The sequence below is a fragment of the Pygocentrus nattereri genome, chromosome 26, assembly GCF_015220715.1.
Source record: "Pygocentrus nattereri isolate fPygNat1 chromosome 26, fPygNat1.pri, whole genome shotgun sequence".
In the NCBI taxonomy this organism is placed as follows: domain Eukaryota; kingdom Metazoa; phylum Chordata; class Actinopteri; order Characiformes; family Serrasalmidae; genus Pygocentrus; species Pygocentrus nattereri.
In genome coordinates this window covers 13,512,229-13,534,344 of record NC_051236.1, presented here as the reverse complement: position 1 = coordinate 13,534,344, position 22,116 = coordinate 13,512,229, and the positions used below count along the sequence as shown (strand labels likewise).

Genomic DNA, 22,116 nt, shown 5'->3' with positions numbered 1-22,116 from the left:
GCTAGAAACAATATAACAAATATAATTAATTAAACAGACATTAGACACAGTAAACAGACAGGGCAGTACACTGCTGACACAGCACACATTTCTGGACATCTGGTAGTGAGAATAAGGTGCAAAGATTTAGTTCAGTCCTTGTGAGTTTAAAAACCTGATCACTTGAGGAACAAAGCTATTGCAGAGATTGGCAATGATGACATGGATGCTCCAGGACCTTCTGCCAGACAGCAGCAGCGAAAAAATTCCACGTGAGGGATGGATAGGGTCATCCACAATGCCAACGGCTTTCCAGATACAACGTGTGGTGTAGATGGCCATGATGGAGGGGAGAGAGACCCCAGTGATCTCCTAGTATACATGTTAAATGCAAAACCTTGTAACCTATAAAACTTAACTAAGTTTAAAGTTTAAAGATTTGTAATTAAATATGCCAAGGCTTTGAGAAGTCAATGATGTCTATGAGCCACCAGCAAGTCCAGGCTTCCATTCCTCACTTCTATAAGGCAAGAATAATTCAGCTGGTTTGCATCGTTTTTCATGCAGTTACTCAATAATATAGCTTAGGATGTTAAAACTACACAAGCAAGACCCTTGGTAAAGAGCAAAAAGTAAGAACTTGCTATTTTGCAAAGTTCCCCAAATTTACAGTGAGCCTCAATGAGGCAGAACAGAGGGGAAGTGGCTGACGTGCAGTGCAGTAAGGCCAGTGATGGCCGCTAAGCCTAGCATTAGTGCAACAAAAGACCCAGCGAATGAGATCAGTTATCCAGGTACGTGCAGGAGTCCACTAGCTCAGCCCAGTCCATCCCATAGAGCTCACGGCTACTGAGCATGCATTAGACTGATTGACTCGGACACATTCTTGAATAAGCCCAATGGACATTTGACTGTGATTAGCTCTGCAGTATGAATCCAAGCAGTGTCAAAAAATACATTACAGACATACAATTATATGCCAAAGTTTGGGCGCCCTTGTTCAAATTACATGTAGATGTTCTAAGTGACAATAAGTTAACACATCCTCTACATATACACAATTACTGTTTAGTCACTGAATTTAACAAACTAGTAAAAAATGTGGCCTTTGCAAGAGTTATGGCACATTTTACAGTATTATTTATTTCCAGTAAGTTAAAGAGCCCAAATCTGTGTTTCTTGTATTTAAGATTTTTCCTTGAGGTCCATTTATGATGTCCATGTTTTGATTTTGATCTTTACATGACCATATCCCTCAGAATTAAACAGGCTGTTTTTGTCAATGTACCTTTAAGATTGATATACATAAATGAGCTCTATTCTGATTGGTTATTCTATTTTGTGCCTCATCCAAAAAGCAATCTAGACTGGAGCACTCCTCATAGCTTCAGTGTGAATGGGTGAGACTAAACAGCTGTATATATATGTAAATGCCCTGGTTTTCATGACATCACAGAAACAATTCCTTCAAAACTAATTGTTTTACAGCTTAGTTTCCATATATTGACTTTATAGATTGAAAAATGAATAATATGCTTTTAAAATGTAACAATGCTTACAACCCACATCAAAACTCTGTTTTTTTTTACAAAATGTGAGTAAAATTTGGGTTTCTATGATATGGGCTCTTTAAACCCTGTACATAAATAGAAATTGTGTACTACAATTTGTAATTTTTACACTTTAAGGGTGTTCTCTGTAAAGGATATGTTCCTTGTCACTTAGAGGACATCATTTGACCAGGAGTATTCAAGCTTCTGTATATGATTATATGATCAAGAGTCTTAATGTTGTTGACATTGCATTTAAAGAGATTAGTATTAAGCCAACCTGTTGGTTCCCAAGGATTATAATGCATTATATAGCATAAAATAATGTAATCATGATGGTTTAGAGCTCTACAGTTCACCTCTGCTATCAAGAGTATGTAAAGACTTTATTTGTTTCATTACTAAAGAATCTTAACAATGCTATCTAGACAAACTTAAGACTGCAATTTTCCCTTCAGGAGTGTGGGTGGACTGCCCTTTTAATTCAAAGCACAGGGTTCCGATAATCTCATTGAATTTATAATATGTTCACAAGTGCTGTGTAAACAAGCCATTTCATGAAAATGATGTGCAAATTATTTGGTAGTTTTCCACACTTAATTTAAGTGAGAGCAGAGGTGAATGCTTGGGCCTCGAATTCATGATTTTATTTAGCTCACAATGGCGCCCAACTTCAGAAACATGTATCAGCTATTGTTGCACAAATGTTTGTTTTTGTTTTTATTGGGTTTTCAAAGCAAATCCGCAGAAAGACAAAAGAGACCTGGCTTGACGTGTCGTGTCCGTCTGCATCTTTCGATCACTGCACAATTGGGCTGCTCTTTCCTGCCTCTTTCTTTTCCTGTGTGGTAAACAGATGCTCTAGCATCTCAGATAAAGTGGTGTGGGCTGTAATAAGTGTGAATCATTTTCCTCTCCTCTCCCATCCTGCTCTGACACAAACTGAGAGTTACAGTGGGATCTTGTGAGATGGGACCCAACAGAGGCCTGGCTGTGGTGTCATAAACAGACCTGCAGTTCAGTTTAACCTATTAAAAGATCCATATCTTGCATTTTTGTTATATTTATTTTTCCCCTGTAGTCCATTTGGATTTTATCCACCATAAAATATTTGATATACAGTATGTGAAGTGATCTCTGACTGACTGCTCTGCATTCTTTTTAACTTCTAACTTGAACGGGCTGAATAGGTGAATATATGTGTGGAATATATGCATTGTTTTTTGTAATGCCACAAAACCATAAACTCAAAATGGGCTATTTTGGCAACTTAATTTCCATTTATGGACTCAGGATGGTAATTACACATTTTGAGACTTACTTACTACACCAGGGTTTACTAAAACAGTGAGGAAAATGTGTTTTTCCATGATATGGGCCCTTTAACATTCCCAAACCTGCTGGCAGGTCCAGACATCATTTGTTACTCTTATAATTTATTAATAAGCTGTACTACACTTGCTATACTATTACAACTTAAATAATATGACTTATTATCTATGATATTTATATAAGTTAGTGGGCTGGTAAATGCGAATGTCAGTAGAATATGAAGCTTTTAGGAATAGAGCTGATTAGTGTTGGAGTTCATAGACCAATTTCCTATTAACTGCAACTGTAATGTACAGAAATCTGTTTTGACCTCAAATAAATTATTGCATGAACATCCAAAGTGTTTTGAACATGAGTTTTTCAAGAGATTGCCTACAAAAATTGTCAGAAGAGTAATCAAGGCAAACCCTTTCAATACATACCAAACTGGTAGGAGCTGATGACAGTACATTTGTAGACCAGCTGAATAGTTTAAATTTCTATACAGTACACACAATGTCCAAAACACCCCCAAGACAGATGGTGGACACTACCTGCAGAATTAGTAAGGTTTACAGGTTTGACTGTGACTGTGTGTGAGTGAGTGATGGTATGAATGTGTGTTTTATTTTATTTTGCTATATTTTATAATTATTTTATTTTATTCACTACATGTAAATGTCTTCTGGTACTGTGCACTGTGAGCTCCTGTAACCAAAACCCAATTCCTTGTATGCATAAGCATACCTGGCCATTAAAGCTTGATTCTGATTCTGATTAACTGTGCATGTTTTGCAGACCAAATGTAAGCCAATGTATATTAACACAAAAATAGATTTGAAATAATAAAATACATTAATACAATGTTGATAGTATGAGTCGTTAACGTTACTCATTCTGATTAACTTCCCAAAAATAAACTACATTGCAAGATACGTGTGATATCTTTCACCCTCCTCCAATCTTCCTGTTGTCTCAAGAGTGCACCCATGTTTATTTATTTTTCTCTCCAATTGTTTTTGTCATTTCAAAGGGCCAGACTAGCCCATTCTTTTGTCCTTTTGACAAGCTTGTCTTTTTTCCTCTTTCATTTAGACTGTCCTCCTCGTGATTATTTTCGTTCTCTTTTCTTACCCTCACGTACACACTCTCTCACAGACTCAAACAAAAGAACGACCAGCTCTGGATTATTTTTGAAGAAATGACTTGTTTTTATAACCCCTGTCCAGTGTACGTTTGCGAGGAAATTCAGTATTGAGCCTGGGCACTAAACTGAACTGGGCCTGTCAGTTTCACCCAGGCCTTTCAACACAGAGCTCAAAGCAGATGGCTTATTAACAGTCTATTACTATATTATTAGACAATGGTCACTGGTAGTTCTACTTTTGTCGGCGTGTCCTGTTTTTGTTTGTTATTTGTGTTGGTCTACAGGAAAACTAGATAGCTAAATATTTAATGAGGTTTTCTGCCTTCTTTGTATTGCATAAAGTGCTGAGAAGTTTCTGTTGTGAATAGTCTGGAACCAATCGCAGCTCTCTGCCAGTCCGGCCTTCAAACACACCTCCAGGGGCGGAGCCTCTTATTGCGTCATCAACAGGAAAAAATATAATTCCCGTCGAGACGGAAAAGGAGCAAATTCTCGGCCTGAAACTGCTACGGGAAGAAGCGAAGTAAAGTCCGGAGCCAGGACAAAGAGAAGAAGAAAAAGCGGGAAGAAGAAAGAGGAAAAAATATAGCCAGTTTTCTTATAAATAAGATTATGAGAAGTGAAGTTCACCAGAGAAGTTGTCTGAGGGCATTTAGACAAGTTTAGTGTAGTATCCTGGTCCAGCTCGAGTCTATGCTCTGGAAACACAGCAGTAGCCAGCTGTTTTTTATTTGAACCCTTTTTATCCGCGGTAAACCCGGAGTGTGAGGAGGACCGGCGAGGAGAAGAGGTGGCCTTTCTTGAGTTGCGAAGCAGACGTCAGTCCGATCGCGTGCCTGCCTGAGTATTCACACTCCACGATGGGAGACAAGGTCAGTCAACCGCAAGCGCTAGCTATCGTATAACTAGTAATTACCCATTAACAACATGAGTTAGCCGGATATCTAGGCGAAAATGAACCTATGGGGGCGCGGGAGGGACGCATTGACTCCCCTTTTTGTGCAATGTAGTTATGTGCTGGAACTTTAGAGTGAAAACTTGGCGAAAGAAAAGAAGAGAATGCCATCTGAATTAGCTAGTAAGCTAACTAGCGTTAACTAGGTTAGTTAACTAACTAGCCAGGTATTTCGAAGCTGGTAGGGTCACCTAGCTAACTAGTTATCCGAACTTCACAGAAAGCTTGTCTCTTAAATGTATTTCAGCTTAGTACAAACAAAAGAGCTTTTGGCTTTAAAAGGCATACAGCAGCGAACTGCGACACTGAAGGGAATGTGAGAGAGCCGGTTTATCCACTTTCATCATCCTCATCCTCATCATCACCAGCTCGACTGTCACCTCAACAGGTGTTAGCTGATCACATTAGCTAATAGTGTTAATATCCAGAAAAAGAGTCTGAGTTCATGTTTTCGTCATTTGGTATAAAAGTGATGGCTCACTTAAAATTTGATTACGTCAGACCGGTTGAGCTGAGGCAGTGCACGTACTACACGACTCCCTCCTATATGGAGTGGTTGTGACGGCACCCCTGTGATGAAAACCCCCAAAATGTGTCAGCTGGGTTAGCTTACTCAAACTCTACAAAACGTCCCGGTACAGATGATGGCACAAAATTTACTCTTAATCCATGTATCTACTAGCTGCCCTGAGCCTGTATAAAGCATCCTGCTTTAGGTTTATCTACAAAAATCAGTAGGTGAGTGTCTGAAGATGCATGGAGTTCCCATTGATTTGTTTCTCCAAAGTATAAATTGTTTGTAAATTAAACTACTACTATTACTACTACTGCTGACAACAACAATAATAATGTAGTAATTATAGCAATAGATTAGTGTAATTAATTAGGTTTAACATAATCAGAAATTTGCTCATTTGAGTCATTTAAATGGAGTAGTTACCAAAATGTTTCATTACATTTGCCAACTAGGCAAAAATCACACAGTGCGGTGTAAGCATGCTGTAAATAATCTTTGGACCATTTGTTCGTCCATCCAGCCAAATGCAAAACAACTAGAAATAATTCTAAAGGCCTGTTCACAAATATTTATTGTTTTAATTGTAATTCAGTTACAATTGCATCCAGCCTAATATATATCAGGTGGAAATAATTGTAACATTTTAAATTTTCATGAGCATTTATTGTTTTAAATGTAATTCGGTGTATATTGAAACCAGCATGTAATAATGAGTAAATGTGCAAACACAAAGTCAATAGCATTGTCATGGAGACCCTGGATGGACAAAAGGATGGAAAGAATTACCATAACCTGAGAGACTCATACGTGACTAGTAGTCTCTTTGGTATGGCTATTCTCATCACAGTGATGATGGTGTGGTTGGTAGTTTCCTGTCTAGCAAAACTGGCTCTCAGACATAGAATGCAGTTTCTGAGTAGAGGAAGACAATCATACAGAAACTTTTGGGACAATTTGTGGGAAATGTCTTTAGTAATTTTGGAATTGCTCAAGCTCATAGGGTTGTGTTGCTTTGATGAGAATATTTTTGAAATTGGAATATCCTCTCTTTCAGTTTAGATCTTAGATCTAAATCACAAATATATATGTGGCCTTGCTAAAAACACAGATCTTGATAAGGAGCTTAATTTGGGAGGTGATGGGAAAGGTCTGAATTATCCTTAGGGAGAACAGCAGACCATTCCAGGCAGGGGAATACAAGGCAGTTGCTCGAGTCACGGACATGCTCTCTTCCCATTAGGCCAGTGTTGTGCCTCTGTTTGAAGCTGTGAGTCGTAAACACATGTACCGCGATAGCTTAATACTTCCAAAACGTGCACACGTGTTCTTGGTGCTTATAAGACCCTCGTGCTAGGACTTTTCATACCGAGTTGCCTGATCCGCCCGATGTCCATGTGAGGAAAGGTTGGGGGGAGGGCTTGGTTGGGGGAGCAGTAGTCTTTGTCCTGGACAAGGCATTCAGACCCGGGCATAATAGTGACAGAAAAGATGCACAGGAAACACTGCAAATGTGCATTCATATGGACTGTTACCTTTAATGAAGGGGATTGTGTGTTTTTTAGGTATAGACAGCTTTCTTTATATGTGTTAATGTTCTCTAAACTTTATTTTTAATCTCTACCAAGCAATTTAAACAAAATTTAGACAAAACCTCTTTAGGCAGTGGTTAAAACTCTTACCCCTCACTGCAGGATTTATACCAGAGTACAGCTTGAGTTCCTTTGTTTGAGTGCTAGGGTGAAATCAAGTAATTGGGGTTAGGTGTACAGTTGACCTGCTCTTTGACAAGCTGAATTAATACATTTTTGGCAGAAATCCAAAAAACTAAATGATGAAAGTGACAGTCAGTAATTTTGATTAAGCTGAAAGCCAGCTTTTTCACTGCTTCCCTTCCAAAGACTTAATTCCATTTTGGCTTCCTGAAGTCGGTTCAGTTCTTTTCCGTTTCACTCCTGCATGACTGCGCCTTGAGTATGTGGTCCATTGTTGCTGTCGGCTCCTCCTAATGAGTGCTAATGAGGAGAACGGGATTAACCAGAGTTATGATGAAATCCGAAGTGGCACTACAGTAATTAATTTCCTTGAGAAACTGGACAGGGAACTGTACTTGTGTAATTGTGTTCATGAAAGGCAGACTTTTGTTCCAGGCAGCCAGAAGAGTCCAGGTGGGTGCTGCTGTAGGCTCACATGTCCTCAGTGACATGGTGGAAAGGGACTGGGTTCCAGAACTAGGACAGCAAGTAGTATAAGCCGGTTACTGTTTGCAGTGCAGTCACGATGCATTCTCAGGTTGCTGTGTGAAACTGAAGGGTGATGTGGTTAGCGATGGAGGACGTGCCTACTGTGGTGTCTCACTAACCAAGTGCCAGAGAGGGCGGGAGGGAGTGAGGAAGGGAAGAGAGAGCGATGCCAGGCCATTTTGCCTTTGTGGTGTGGCAGCTTCCACATTCTGAAAGCTTATGGCAAATGTTTTATGACCTCATTGTTTAAAATGTAAAATGCTGTAAAGTTTTAAGTTTAATGAACTTCAAATATTAAGTCAATGGTACCTTTTAACTGTTAACCTATTGGAGAAATGGAATTAAATCGAGTGTTTAACTTCTTAGTTAGAACAGTATTTTGCAAAAGTGTTGCAATGAGTTTACATGATTCAAATGTAGGTTCCACATGAATGAAATATATGACATCAATGTAATTCTTAGCAAAAGTAAATAAAATGAACAACTTGTATATTTCATTCATGTGGCACCAGTGTACACATTATGATAATGAAGTGAATTCAAAGCAACATTTTATTCAGAGTACCAGTCTACATTTGTTGCACATTTATTCACTCTGTATGAATTACATCTTAAGTAACTTCCACAAATCATAATGGTCTACGTATAGCATGTAGCATGAACTATGACTTTAACATTTGTGTCATTGTTTACATACACATTTTTAACATTGATTAACATAGACGTTGGTATTTTAACTTTACATTGAAAGTTTCCGTTTTATTTCGTCTGTAACTGTGGTGACCTGAAAGGACCTATTTCTCAGGAAGTGTGAATGAGAGAGCTATTGAAATAGGAAGTAATTCACTCACTGTGTCTGTGGTCAGTTGTGTAATTCACTTTGCACTGCTCTGAATCTGAAACATTGATATATTCTGTGTTACATAAATTTAAGTCAAATTTACCTGGGGCAGTCCACTGGGGAAAAATGTTGCTTTGAGTTTACGTGAATTAATTGTGTCATGTGGTTGTGCATAAATAAGATGTATTACAAGTACACAATAATTACCAAAATAACTAAACAAAAAGAAAGCTATTGTGTTGATGCAACATTTTTTTAATGCGACCACTGTACACAATAAAATCATATTTTTAGTGTACATTGTGTATAATTTTGGATTGCAGCGTGAGTCTAAAACAGTATTGTTTTACATTTGTGAATTGTAATCTTACTTTTGTCCTTGCATACCTTCTCTAGGTAGGCCTCCTTTTCCACACCCACTTTTTAAATAACAGGTTTTTTAGCGTCAGTGCTTGTTCCTTATTGCATCTGTTCTCTGTATAAGCGTCAAGTGCTGGGAGTTGGCTGCATCACATGGCCTAGTCAAAGTAAACAAAAGTTGGAGTAAGGACGTAATCAGAGAGAGGTGACCTGATCACAGTGGAACTTGTGTTTACTCAACAATGAACACAGACACTTAAACCCGAAGAGCTCCATTTTTGTTAATGTGGCATGCAGTTAACTTTAATGTCATCGACATGTTATAGAGCACCGAAAGCTTTTAGTCTGAGTGTGGTTATAGTCACTTTATCTTCATGCTGGTTGTTAAAATGAACACACAGACACATGCTCTTATCCAAAAATGCACATGAGCTCAACTCCCAGACCACATACATCTCGAGAATGATGTAAACATTCCAATTTTCCGACACAGAGGCAGTGAATTATGCTTTATTGATTGAGATATCACTCATTCAGAGGGAGGATATTTAAAGGATTGGCCTAAACAAAGTCTGAAAAGTGTGAAAAGCTTCTCATCACTCTGACTCAGCCAAATTCATAGAAGCCTGTGCCTGCTCATAATGGGAGGGGCTTATTTGCATTCTGGTTTGAGCCTAGTAGTTTGAACAGCCGTGTGAGGACATGCCTTTTAGAGTGAAGGAATAGGACGTCTCTTTAATTTCACACTCAGTGACCATGATAAAATTTTAATGCTATAAGATTAGGTGTGTATTATATTCAGAAAACAATGAATACATGTACAAGTTTATAATTTTTTATATTTTAATAACAACAGTTTGAACATTCATCATAATACTTTATAACATTTTATGCCATGAACTTTCCTACTGTTTGAGGAAGCAAACAGAGAGGATAGTTGATGTAAAACAGCAAATGGCATGGCCTCATTTTCCTCCAACTTTTCCAGGAATTTGAAACATTGTCTACTGTAAGCTGACATCTCGATTTATGATGAGAGTCAGTGTCTTGCTGCTAGTGTGTGGCATTATCAGCTGAGAGGAGCGAGAATTTACAGTAACAACCACTCCATCTACACATTAGGGGAGAGCAAGAAAATAAAAGGGAGAGAAAGAGAGAAGCATTTGTCCCATGATGAGATGTGGAGTGTTGGAGTGTATGATATGGCACTGACATCCCATCCCGCAGATGTGCTCTGTACACTAAGAATGGAAGTTATGTGTGCATGGTATGCATAATACGTTATTAGTCTGGAGCTGTTGAGGCTTGCTGGGGCCACGGGTGGGGTTTTACCTTGTGTGTTTTGTCCTCCTTTCCAGCTAGGTGTTTGTAATGGCATTTGTGACCATGTGTGCTTCCTTGTCTGCGTGTGTACTGATTTTTCTTTTTGTGGGAGATGCCCTTTTAATGTTCTGGATTGTTGTGAGGATGCCTTGTTTATGCAGGATTAAATCATGAATGCGACAGAGGGGCATTTCATAGAGGAACGTGAACATGTCCCTCTTTCGCAAGAAGAGAACTGAAGTCTCCATATTTAGAATTCTTAAAAGCCCAGATCTCTCTTAAAGAGACACGCACCTTCCCTGAAGCTACTGCTTCCAACAGTGGTGTATCGCTCAGCAATGGAGCTGCTGTTGTGTGAATAGGAAGGATGTAAAGTTTTAAGGGAAGCTGGCATAGCTATCGTTTTTTGTTTCAGATGCCACGTAGAGGATGTTCCTAGTCCGGACTTACATTATTAACCCTTTAAATGTCCAGGACAGAGACATAGAGGTGTATGCATAATGCAGCCTGTTTGCAATATAAATTCAAGCTAAAAGTTTGTTATTGTGTTTCACACAACAAAACCTGTAGTCCATGTAGTTACTCAATTTGTCTTGGTATATTATAAGCATTTTAATTTGTTATAAGCCTTGGATTTTGAAGGGGAATTACACCAGTTTTTCCAAATTTCTAAAAAGTGTAATCATCAAGATGAAAATAAGGTACGTCATAGTGTTTTGATGTGAAATGTTGCATTGTAGAGAAGTCATATATCATGCAATAGCTTTATTGCGAGGTACCTTTTAGAGGCATTAGACAAATGTTTAGTCCCTATCACCATCTTGACAATTCTAACTAAGTAGCCGTCTCTCACATACAGCATTTCACATAAAACCACTCTGAATTACTTTGTTTAGAGCCTAACAATATAATTATAGAGGAATTTTGGGAAAATTGGTGTAATTTCCTTTAAAAGGACAAGTATGCCCAGGCAATGTAATTAGTTGAAGGTGGCAAAACTTTATAGATTTCTTTTCTGGTACTAGGCTCAAATGAAAGAAGGTGTCTTTAAGACTTTGTCCACAGAGCCTCTTGGAGCTTTGTGTGTGGGTGTGCATGTGTGTGGTCACATCCTGTATTAGAGCTGGTTAAACAATCCAGTCCTGGACTCCAGCTGACTTCCAGCAGCTCTTTAAACATCGAGTCTTATTGGTTGACAGCCAGCAAAATGAGAGTGTATAGTTCCTGTATTCTTCTGTTTCACCACTGAGGCTGAATTCCACAAGTGTTGTGTCTCCGGATGGGTGCGTATGTGTGAAGGTGTATGTGGCGTTCATGTGTGAAGTGAGATCTATGACTACTTTAGACACACATTGACTTCTTCCAAAACATAACTCTCTATGCAGAGACTAAATGCTAAGGAAAAGCATACTGGCTGCTTTGTTTACAGTCTTACTGATATACACACAGTATCCCAGCTACACCACAGAATGCCTTTCAACCCTTTATACAGTCCGGATCTGCTGGTGGGTTCAGGCTTCAATTCTTCAGTTCCAACAAACTTGTGTTCCCAATTACTGAGTACTAAGCCTAAAGATAATATAGGCTTGAAAATTGGAAGTAGCTCTTCGTAAAATTGAGTGGCATTTTTCTCGGGCCACTGAAGAATATGGTTGAACCTGCTAGTAAGGTGTCTTCTCTGCAAATAAATCACGAACACAAGGGTTTAGTGATGCCTTTCTTTTGTGAAGCTTTTCATTGCCTTTTAATTCAGTTTGTGTAATATTTGTAATCCTAAGCAAAATGTTGTGTGAACTTGCATATCATCAGATCTCTACACCTGATCATATCAAGGTGAATTTGAGGCCATCAATATATTGTAACATTGCTGTACGTTCAATCAGTAAACAATGGAAAACTACTACATTCTGGCCCCACCCAGGCTACTAATCAAACATCAGGTGTATGGAGCCGTTGTTATATTTGTGTGATAGTTTCATAAATCAAAGCCTTTTTTGTTTTCAAATGACATTTTTGCCAGTGTTCAGAAAGCTAGCACACACTGAAATTAATTTGTAGAACTCTTTCATTTAGATAACAAACATTTTAGTCGTGGACTAAATTACTCTGTCATTTTACATTCTCCAGTGAAAATGTAGTGCCAGTAAAACCGGTCCCTTGGGTCTGGATTTTTTAGTCTGTTTTTGGAATACAGGTTTTAGAGAACGTGCTTTGTGATTCATCATTTGATGTGGTTTGTTAGCTTCAATGCATGTGGAAAAAGATGTCTGTCCAGGCTCCCCTATGGGATTACACCAGTGAAATGTTCTTAATAATAACAGGAACTTGGACAATGATTGTGCAGCTCAGACGCAACAACCCAATCTCCCCCACAATTGTGGAATGTGAGCAGTGAGGACAAAACATATTCCAAGTAACACCTCAAGTACTAATGGAGAATCGAAAATCCATTGAGCTAATCTAATCAAGAGCTAATCTAATTCATTCAAAGTGTCATAGCTATTAATTGGCTCAAAACCGACATTGATAGATGTATTACTGTGTTACCCAAGTATTTTTTTTAAATCAAAAAAGTTGTTTAAAGTAAAGTAGTTTAAAGTAACATCTTATAGCTAGTCTATAAAGCTATATAGCTATACTACAGCTATCATACAGCAAAATATGAAATTCCACAATAGATATCCATTACATGATGTAGATTAGGTTGGGGAAAATCACAAAACATGTTTGAAAACATCTTTGGATGGATGACTCACAGGTAAAGTGGGCTGAGTTTAGAGTCAGTTTTTTAAGTCATGATCAGCCATGAGAAAGAGAGTCAGAGAGAAAGAACAGTTGTGCAGTGAGGGACTGTTTGCATTTCTTTTCTACTGTCTTAAACTTGAACAATCAATATGTCCCCTTTTATCTTTAGCACTTGGCCAGTAGGAGACTGTTAAATGTAATACATTTCATCCATCTTAACATGCTTGTGCAAGCATTAGCAGGTCTAGACCAGAATGCGCTGAAATGATACTTGTTTTTCTTTAGATGTGGAATGAGGAAGAGTCTGTGGGAATAGCTCTAGCAGCATTTCCTTAACCTTTTTGGATCAGTGCTCTTTCTGCTCTTTCTTCTTAGATAAAGATTAAAATTCATATTCGTAATCTGCTTAGATCAATTGAGCAACCATCTCTGTGGATTATCATACAAAGCCGTTCTTCAGAAGACCAAATTAAAGCATACTTGATGTTGCAATTATGCCGGATTTCCTGTTTGGTAGCCTCTATTTTCAGTCTTCACTGTTTAGAGCCCTTAGTGTCTGGTAAAACTGAGGAAGAAATGGCATCCTTATATGGCTCAAATGATATAATGGAAAGTGTAAGCTCTGTAAGAGAGAGAGAGAGAGAGGGTGCGCTTCAAAGCATTCTGTTGTGTTCCATTGAAGGGGGCATTTTGAGATGAAATATTTCATGTCTTGACAGTCACCTTCACCTCTGCCAGCTACTTTGCATTGCTCTTATTAAAGTGAATGTGAATTGTATATTGAGTTGTGATGGTTGCATTGCAAAGTGATAAAGCTGCTTTTCTTTTTTTTTGTCTGCCTGCAGAAGGTGACTCCCCAACTGATGCTGACTGTTGGAACGGCTGTGATTGGCTCTCTTCAGTTCGGCTATAACACAGGTGTCATCAATGCACCTCAGAAGGTGAGTACACACATACATGGACTCATACATTCACATAGTCACATAAAGCTGACCTCCCCCCAAAAGAGAGTCATGCACAGAGACAAGAGGCTAATTTTAGAATTTAGCTGACTTGCCAGCATTGACTCTCAAAACATCTAAGATCATGTGAGATTATGTGGACGTAAAGATTATATGTCCAGCCTCTGGAGGTGTATGGTTCGACCCCCCTCAGACAACCACACATACTTGAATAGAGAGCAGCACACATATTGAAGTATTCTTTAGAGGCCATTTGTTTTTTCTTCCAGGGATGGGTCTTCTACAGAAGTGTTTACCCAGCTCATGTAAACTAGGACTGTACGTTTATGGTGTTAAATGTTTATTAGTGCCTGCCAAACCCTATAAATGAAATTTATAGCCATCAAGATCAGTAAGAGCTCCAAGGAACAGGTTTATCAAATCAGTTGCTGACTGGGGCATGACATATTGCCTGAATCACCCTTCTGGCACCCTTCCTGATCAATGACCTCCTTGTCCTTTTGGTCAAACTGCTCCCCTTCCCCTTGACTTTATCAACTTATCAGTCAAACTCACACACACACTTTTCTAAGCCGTTTCTCCCTCAGGGTCCAATCAAACTCTTATATTGCTAAGTTTGTGGTTGATTTCTATACTCTGTATAGGGACATTGTACTTGGTGTAATAATGATAAGTAGAGGACAGTAGAATATTATAGCAAATTCATTTCTGACAAAGTATGCCACATTCTTTAAAAAAAATCTATCACAAAGGGTTCTTTGGGCGATGCCATAGAAGTACTACTTGTGGCTCCCTGAAAAACTTAATATTTCACATTTTAGTTATTTCGCAATATTTACCAAAAGTGGCATTTCGCAAAAAATCCTTTCTGGCAGGATATGTCGTTCGCAGAATATGCCTTAATAACAAATCCTTGACCTTTGAACCAACAAGAATCCCCACCAGTTCAGGGCAGTTTATTAGATTAGATCAGGCAGGTATTACACAATGTGTGTGTGTAATCAGCACTAAACATGGTGGTTGTGGCAAGACATCCTCTACCAGTCACTAGAATTATACTATATAAAACAAGTACTAAAGTATGGCAGTTAAGTGCTAACTTAAGGTTTTCAGAGTTTGTTAGACATGTTGAGAAAGAAAAAGGAAGGGGAATAGGATGACTAATGGGACAAGAGGGTCATTGAATGAATGTGAAAGAGGCTTTACTGGCAGTAATATAGTGGATCTAGTGTAAGGCGCGCACACACACACACACACACACACACACATGCATACAGGGAATTACCTATGCAATGTTTTGGGCCTCTAATATAACAAACAAGTAACTGATACATGTAAGAGGTCTTGTAGGAAAGCTAATAATAATACTCTATTAGTTCAGTTGCTTAAGAAATACGATAGTTATTGCATGGAATTCCTATAAAACAGTTAGGTGAAAGGGAGAAAAGCACTGGAAACTAATGCAGGACTAAGTTCTTGTTTCTCATTTGTTAAACTGCGGTCACGTGTTTGTGTCTAAATTGACCCCACCTTGGATAAAGAATTTAAACAGCAGTAACTGTAGCTTGGTTGTTTGAAGAAAAGCAGTGATGGACGCTAAATTGATGCTTGCGTGTGCACATAAAATAATGCTTGCGTGTAGGTAATGTCTGACGCAGGAGTTCTTTGTATGTAGAACGTCTCTGATAAGATTGCTGCATCCTCAAGGGCTTGCAGTATAAAACTAAAAGACAGACAGTCATACACACACGTACAGAAAGGACTTATGAAGAGGAAGGTGTCAGAAGGAGCTACACACATTATACTTAAGTCAGCCTCCAGCTTCACCATGAATGGACTGTGTGTTTGTAGCTAGTGCGATCTGAGCATTCTGCAGCTGCTTCATAATTTATTGGGCTTTTGATTGGAAATTGAGATGTAAGTCATGTGAGTAGGTGAGAATGTCTTTTTGTATTTTGTTCTTTTCATGATGTTGATATTTTATTTAAAGGTAGTATGTCTCTACAAGCCATAATATTAGATTTAGATAACCTTTAGAGACTGAGGTCCTGTGAGATGTTTAAAATGTTTTCATATGATACTTATTGTGTCTATAAGTGGCTCTCGGCATATGCAGAACGGCTGAGGAATACCTGGCACTAAAACTAATCTAAATATTAGTATATTTCTTCAATTATGGATAGCATCTTTTATGATCCATGCAGAAATAGTTTTATATTCCTCAATCTAGGGCACCATAAGTAACTGGAGAAATGAATATAATCTTAAATAAAATGCCATGTTCAGTACTTGATTGCAAATCCCTCATGATGCAACCTCACAGACATCACCAGACACTGGGTATCTTCCTTCTACCAGTCCAATAAAGCACTCATTTTCAGTTCCTATTTATTCAGTAAGTGAAAGGTTTGTGTGGTAGGATTCAGTTTGACTCACTTGACATGACAATTGACTGCTTTACTTATGTCAACCCTTCCTTGTTCCTTATGTTGAGAGTTAACAGCCACAGACGCCACAAATCAGCAAATTTCTTCTCTCTGTGTACATTAATGATGCAGTGAGACATCAAGAAAGAACTAAGCGCTACTGTATAATGTCAGTTCATGGGGGGGTATCCATAACAGAAGCACATGACAGGGGGTAGACATGTGCAATACTTTGAAACTTGCCAGAGAGCATGGGAAGGCTCATCTTGTACTCACAGTGAGAGCTAGGGGCAGAGACAGTGAGAGAGAGAGAGAGAGAGAGAGAGTACAAAGGTTGCCTTACAGGACTGCTTGACACACTCTTAAAGTGTAGAAACTTGATCTTACTGAATGGTTGCCCTGCTAAGCCTCTCAGCACAACATAGCGGTGTTCCCATCACACCTCACTGCAAACATGCAGTCCCACCACCTTCAGTACACTCTTTATTACTCTCTCAGTGCTGGTTTGTTTTTTGAGTTGATTTATGTTGTACTTTTTTAATAGTCACATACTCTCATACAGTCTTGTATGCTCGTAAGAGACTCTGACAAGTTTTCAGAATATATAGAGAAGAGACAGACAATATGAATGAGACTTAGGGCTTCATGATATGGACATGATTATACTGATACATATTACTGTATTGATATATACCATGTATTGCATTATATTAAAATTCATTAGTAAAGTATTAATGTCACGTGGCGTTCTTTATACCAAAATTATTTGTTTGGTGGATCATGTAAAATCCCTTGATTCATCACATTCATCACAAAACACTCACCAGAAACATCTGAGGCTGGTCAGGGTGCTGACACCACGCAATAAAAAATTTACTGATTTGTTACAGAGCTCATCCATGTATTGCAACTTGATTATTGCAAAGTGACAGTGTTGTAAAGGCCAGTCACTTTAAACAAATGATACATTATACTTGCCAAATGAGCCTTTTCTTCTGTGAAAAGCTTCTGCTCTTTGTCTCAGTCTCAGTGTTTGTCAACAGAAACGTGTCATTGAGGAGGCGTAACTGTAACCTGACTTCTCTTTTACCCTTTTCTTCATTCAGCCTCAGCTGCAGAACTCTGCTAGCACTGAGTTCATCGCCTCCTGCAGGACAAATCTGGCCACTACATTAAACAGCTTGTAGCTCACCATAAAAATCTATTTTAAAGCAATACGTTAAAATGGTTCTTACATATAATCAATTAGTTATTAATCCCTTCATTAACTGAATCTGTCCTGTGTTTAGGTGTTGTTGAATTTGGACGAGGGTGAATATTATGATTTGCAGGGATAAATACAGTCAAGTTGGTATCATATAAGTATGTGTTGTTGGACCATTGAGGCACTTTGTAAGAACTGTATGTGCATTTTTGTATGCTGTAGATCATCGAGAGCTTCTACAATGAGACATGGTTTGACCGGTATAATGAGCCCATCCCTGAAACTTCCCTCACATCGTTGTGGTCTATCTCAGTGGCCATATTCTCTGTGGGAGGAATCTTCGGCTCCTTCTCTGTTGGACTTTTTGTCAATCGCTTTGGAAGGTAAACCTAAGAGGCACTGCTAACCAATTTCTACAATTAATGCATTTAGTATTATATAATGTCTTGAGTTAATTTCTTGAGTATTGGTAAAAGCATAAATGAGTTTAATATTCTTCAAACGCTTTTTGGTAAGACCATTTAAAAATGTGCATTCTTGTTCATTCTTTGTCTTCTTTTCTATGTCTATGTTTTTACAGGAGAAACTCAATGCTCTTTGCCAATATACTAGCCTTCATTTCAGCAGCACTGATGGGTTTCTCTAAGATGGGGGCTTCATGGGAAATGTTGATTATTGGACGGTTTGTAGTGGGACTCTACTCTGGCCTCTCCACTGGCTTTGTGCCTATGTATGTGGGTGAGGTGGCCCCAACTGCCCTCCGAGGAGCCTTGGGCACTCTTCATCAGCTAGGCATTGTCATTGGCATCCTTGTGGCACAGGTGTGCTTTAGACATTGTTTTACTCCTTATTCAAACTCAAGTATTAACAATTGTGTTATGCTTTGCAATCTAAAGTATGTTTATGACATAGTTGTCGTATGGAAGAATAACATGTGAGAAACTGTATGGAAAGAAGAACTAAGGGAGAAAATACGCTGCTTGTTTCACAGCACAACACAACGCAAAGTTCTTTAATGTGATGTTCTTTGTAACTGATGTTGATGGTGTGAGCTAGTTACTATACGTTCTTGCCACAAATAGGAAAACTCAGTAGGGAACAGATCAGAAACTTAACTGTGTTTGTGTGTGGTGCAGGTGTTCGGCCTGGATATGATCATGGGCAACGCTACTCTTTGGCCTTTCCTGCTGGGCTTCACCTTTATCCCTGCCCTACTGCAGTGCATCCTGCTGCCCATGTGCCCTGAGAGCCCCCGCTATCTCCTCATTAACCGCAATGAGGAGGGCAAAGCAAAGACAGGTCAGCGCTTACACCTACATACACACCTATCAGGCCAATACAGGAATGATCGAATTTGCTGCTATAAAACTCCCTTTTTACTCGAGCAGCGAAAAACAGAACCAAATCTTCTATTCAGGGCAACTACAGGTTTAGTTGTTCTTGGTCAATGTGCTATTTGACCTGTTAAATTCTGCTGAATTGAATGAGATCAGAATCATTCAGGCCCTATTTTGTAAGATAGCAGTCGATTTATAATAGTTTTTGTTTGTGTGCGTAGCACTGAAAAAGCTGCGTGGGACCACAGATGTGAGTGCGGACATGCAGGAGATGAAGGAGGAGAGCAGACAGATGATGAGCGAAAAGAAAGTGACCATTCCAGAGTTATTCCGTTCCCCAGTCTATCGCCAGCCTTTGGTCATTGCGGTTGTACTGCAGCTGTCACAGCAGCTGTCTGGCATCAATGCTGTAAGAACAAACACACATTTTAGAATCTTCTTTACCTGCCTATCATTATTTTTTAAGATCATGAACTTTTTCCTGTGTAATTTGTATGTCAATAAAATAGGCCTATGACAAATAACAACAATAAAAATGGCCAATCTCACAAGAAATAATCTCCCAATTTTTCCTGACAAATCTGCTATTTTTAACTAAATAGATTCTCACTCATATTTGCTTCTTAGTTATCTTAGTTCATAGGCCTGACAATGTTATTTATGTGCGCAGGTGTTCTACTACTCAACTTCGATCTTTGAGAAAGCTGGAGTGGAGCAGCCTGTCTATGCAACTATCGGAGCTGGAGTCGTCAATACTGCTTTCACCGTGGTGTCAGTAAGTCACACGCCAACATATCTCACAAAGTCCATACTCTAGAGCAGATATAAAAACTATATTACCCTAGTATTGTGGGTATAATGTCTGCTTTTCCTTTCTCTTCTGTAGTTGTTTTTAGTGGAGAGAGCTGGACGCAGGTCTTTGCACCTAATAGGTCTCCTTGGCATGGCTGCATCTGCTATCCTGATGACAATAGCCCTAGCACTCCTGGTATGTTACCACATTCATATGTGATTGTGTCTCCCTTAACACTTATTGTCTTATCAGTGTTTTTTGTGCTATTTTATTGTGATAGTTCACGCATTGTGAAGGGTTATTTATGTTGTTGTGTGTCTCTCTCACAGGCCCAGGTGGAGTGGATGTCATATGTGAGCATTGTTGCTATTTTCGCTTTTGTGGCTTTCTTTGAAATTGGGCCAGGTCCAATTCCTTGGTTCATCGTGGCAGAGCTGTTCAGTCAAGGTCCCCGGCCTTCTGCTTTTGCTGTCTCTGGGTTCTCCAACTGGACGGCTAACTTTATTGTGGGAATGTGCTTCCAGTATGTGGAGGTGAGACACCAGCAGACAGACATCATTATACTTGTTTTAGTTCACTTTAAAAAAAATTTTTTTTATGTGTAGTTTGATGGTCATTTGTAGACTGAGAAACTATGAACCTCTTTTACAATCTTTCTCTCTCTTTCTAACAGCGTCTTTGCGGCCCATATGTCTTCATCATCTTCACCATACTGTTAGTGATCTTCTTCATATTCACATACTTCAGAGTTCCTGAGACAAAGGGGCGGACATTTGATGAAATTGCCGCTGGTTTCTCCCAGCAAGCGGCCGCAAGGGTGGGGAAACACCCACCTGAAGAACTCAACAGTCTGGGGGCTGATTCTCAGCTCTGAATGCTGCCTACAAGCCCATCTCCTTAATTCCCTGGCACTCATTCACAAAACTACTGAGAGAGGGGTGCGCTTGCGGTCAATCATATTTTCCTTCTCCTGACTGCACCTGCCCTACAGGCTTGATGTGCTTCAGTTCTTCTGCTCCCCCTTTTCATGCAAAGACAATTTGAGTGATGGGATAGAAGGTTGGGAAGAAGGTGGGAAGATTGAGATGAGAACATGAGATTTTCTTTTAGACAAGAGAATGTCAGCCTTGTTTTATATGTACATGAATGTGTCTTTTATTTTTTCACTTTTATGTCTGTTACTTTGTGCAAATTCACGTTTTTAAATGCGGTTAGTTGTTCCTGGTCTCTCAAGCTACAATGCCACTAGCGTAATTTTAACAAGGACTTTTGGCTTCCATCATGATCATTTTTACCCATTTTAAATTTCAGGTATTTTTCACCCAATCCAGACTTTAAACCTTTCCCTGTTGTTTCTGAAACTTATTGCACAAATTATTTTTATACTACAGGATAAATTGGACACATTTTTATTCAAGGGTGAATTTTAAAAAGCTGTTTTACTGAAATTTATAAAGATATTTACATTTTTACAAAGAGTTTAATTTGCTGTGTCCAAAAACAAAACTTCTTTGAAATGCAGTGAGAGAAAAGACGCCAACATATCTCACAAAGTCCAGACTCTAGAACAAATATAAAAACTATGGAATTAATTATATTGCATTATAATTAAATCAAAATCAAAGAAGCAGGAGCTGGATGTTTTTACATGCTGAAGTCATCTGTTAGATGTTTGTGAATCCAGGACTATTGAATCCAGCTATTTCTATGCAGATACTGATCTTTGTAGGATAATGTCTACATGTTTCTGGCCTCTCTGCTCTCTATATGTGTGGAGTTTTTATACTGTACCTTCTTTCTGAACCCTGCTGTATGAGCTCAGGTGTTTGCTTTTTTCTGCAGCACTTTATCATGCATATATCTTCTGTAATCTTTTTAATCACACCTAATAGATCCTGCATTATCAAGGTTTGTTACAAAGCAAAAAAAAAATCCCAGTTGTTACTGAAGACTGAAATACGATGACGTTATCATTTTCGCATGACATCACATGCTGCGTGTGCTCATCCCCTGCCTCCTAACGCTCATTATTTTTGATGTTATGGTTTAGGCATGAAAAAAAGATGACTCATAATGAGTTCTGAATTCATTACCAAATCTTGCATGGCCAGTTTCAAGGACACATTTTTATGCAATAGGGGGTGTTGGGGGGACTTACATTAGCAAATATATCACCCAAAAGCATTCCAGAGAGAGTTGGGAGCATACATTGAGAGCGTTTGTGAGCGAGGATGTGTGTGTGTGTGTGTGTGTCCTCATTGCACATGTAAAGCACTGTACCATATCAGAGTAGTGTTGTCACCAAAGTCACACCTATATTTTGCTTCTAAAAAGGTTTATCTGTTACTGTTTGCACCTGAATCAGAACACCTAAAAACACTGAAGTGTAATGTTGTAAATCTATTTTAAGTACTCTTTAAAACACA

General features: G+C 38.8%; 1 protein-coding gene across 1 annotated transcript; it reads left to right on the top strand.

Moving 5' to 3' along the window:
- The first annotated feature begins 4,470 nt into the window (after positions 1–4,470).
- Positions 4,471–21,694, top strand: slc2a1b (solute carrier family 2 member 1b). The gene is made up of 10 exons (XM_017697842.2): positions 4,471–4,859; positions 13,814–13,909; positions 17,783–17,943; positions 18,141–18,381; positions 18,697–18,859; positions 19,119–19,306; positions 19,568–19,672; positions 19,784–19,885; positions 20,020–20,223; positions 20,364–21,694. Exons 1-10 carry the CDS (start codon positions 4,848–4,850, stop codon positions 20,562–20,564), a joined length of 1,473 nt encoding a protein of 490 aa, XP_017553331.1. The 5' UTR covers positions 4,471–4,847; the 3' UTR covers positions 20,565–21,694.
- The last annotated feature ends 422 nt before the right edge of the window (positions 21,695–22,116 follow it).

Coding starts and splice junctions, on each gene's coding strand:
- slc2a1b (XM_017697842.2), top strand. Junction 13,910..17,782: donor TCATCAATGCACCTCAGAAG/GTGAGTACACAC, acceptor TGTATGCTGTAG/ATCATCGAGAGCTTCTACAA. Junction 19,673..19,783: donor CTGCTTTCACCGTGGTGTCA/GTAAGTCACACG, acceptor TCTCTTCTGTAG/TTGTTTTTAGTGGAGAGAGC.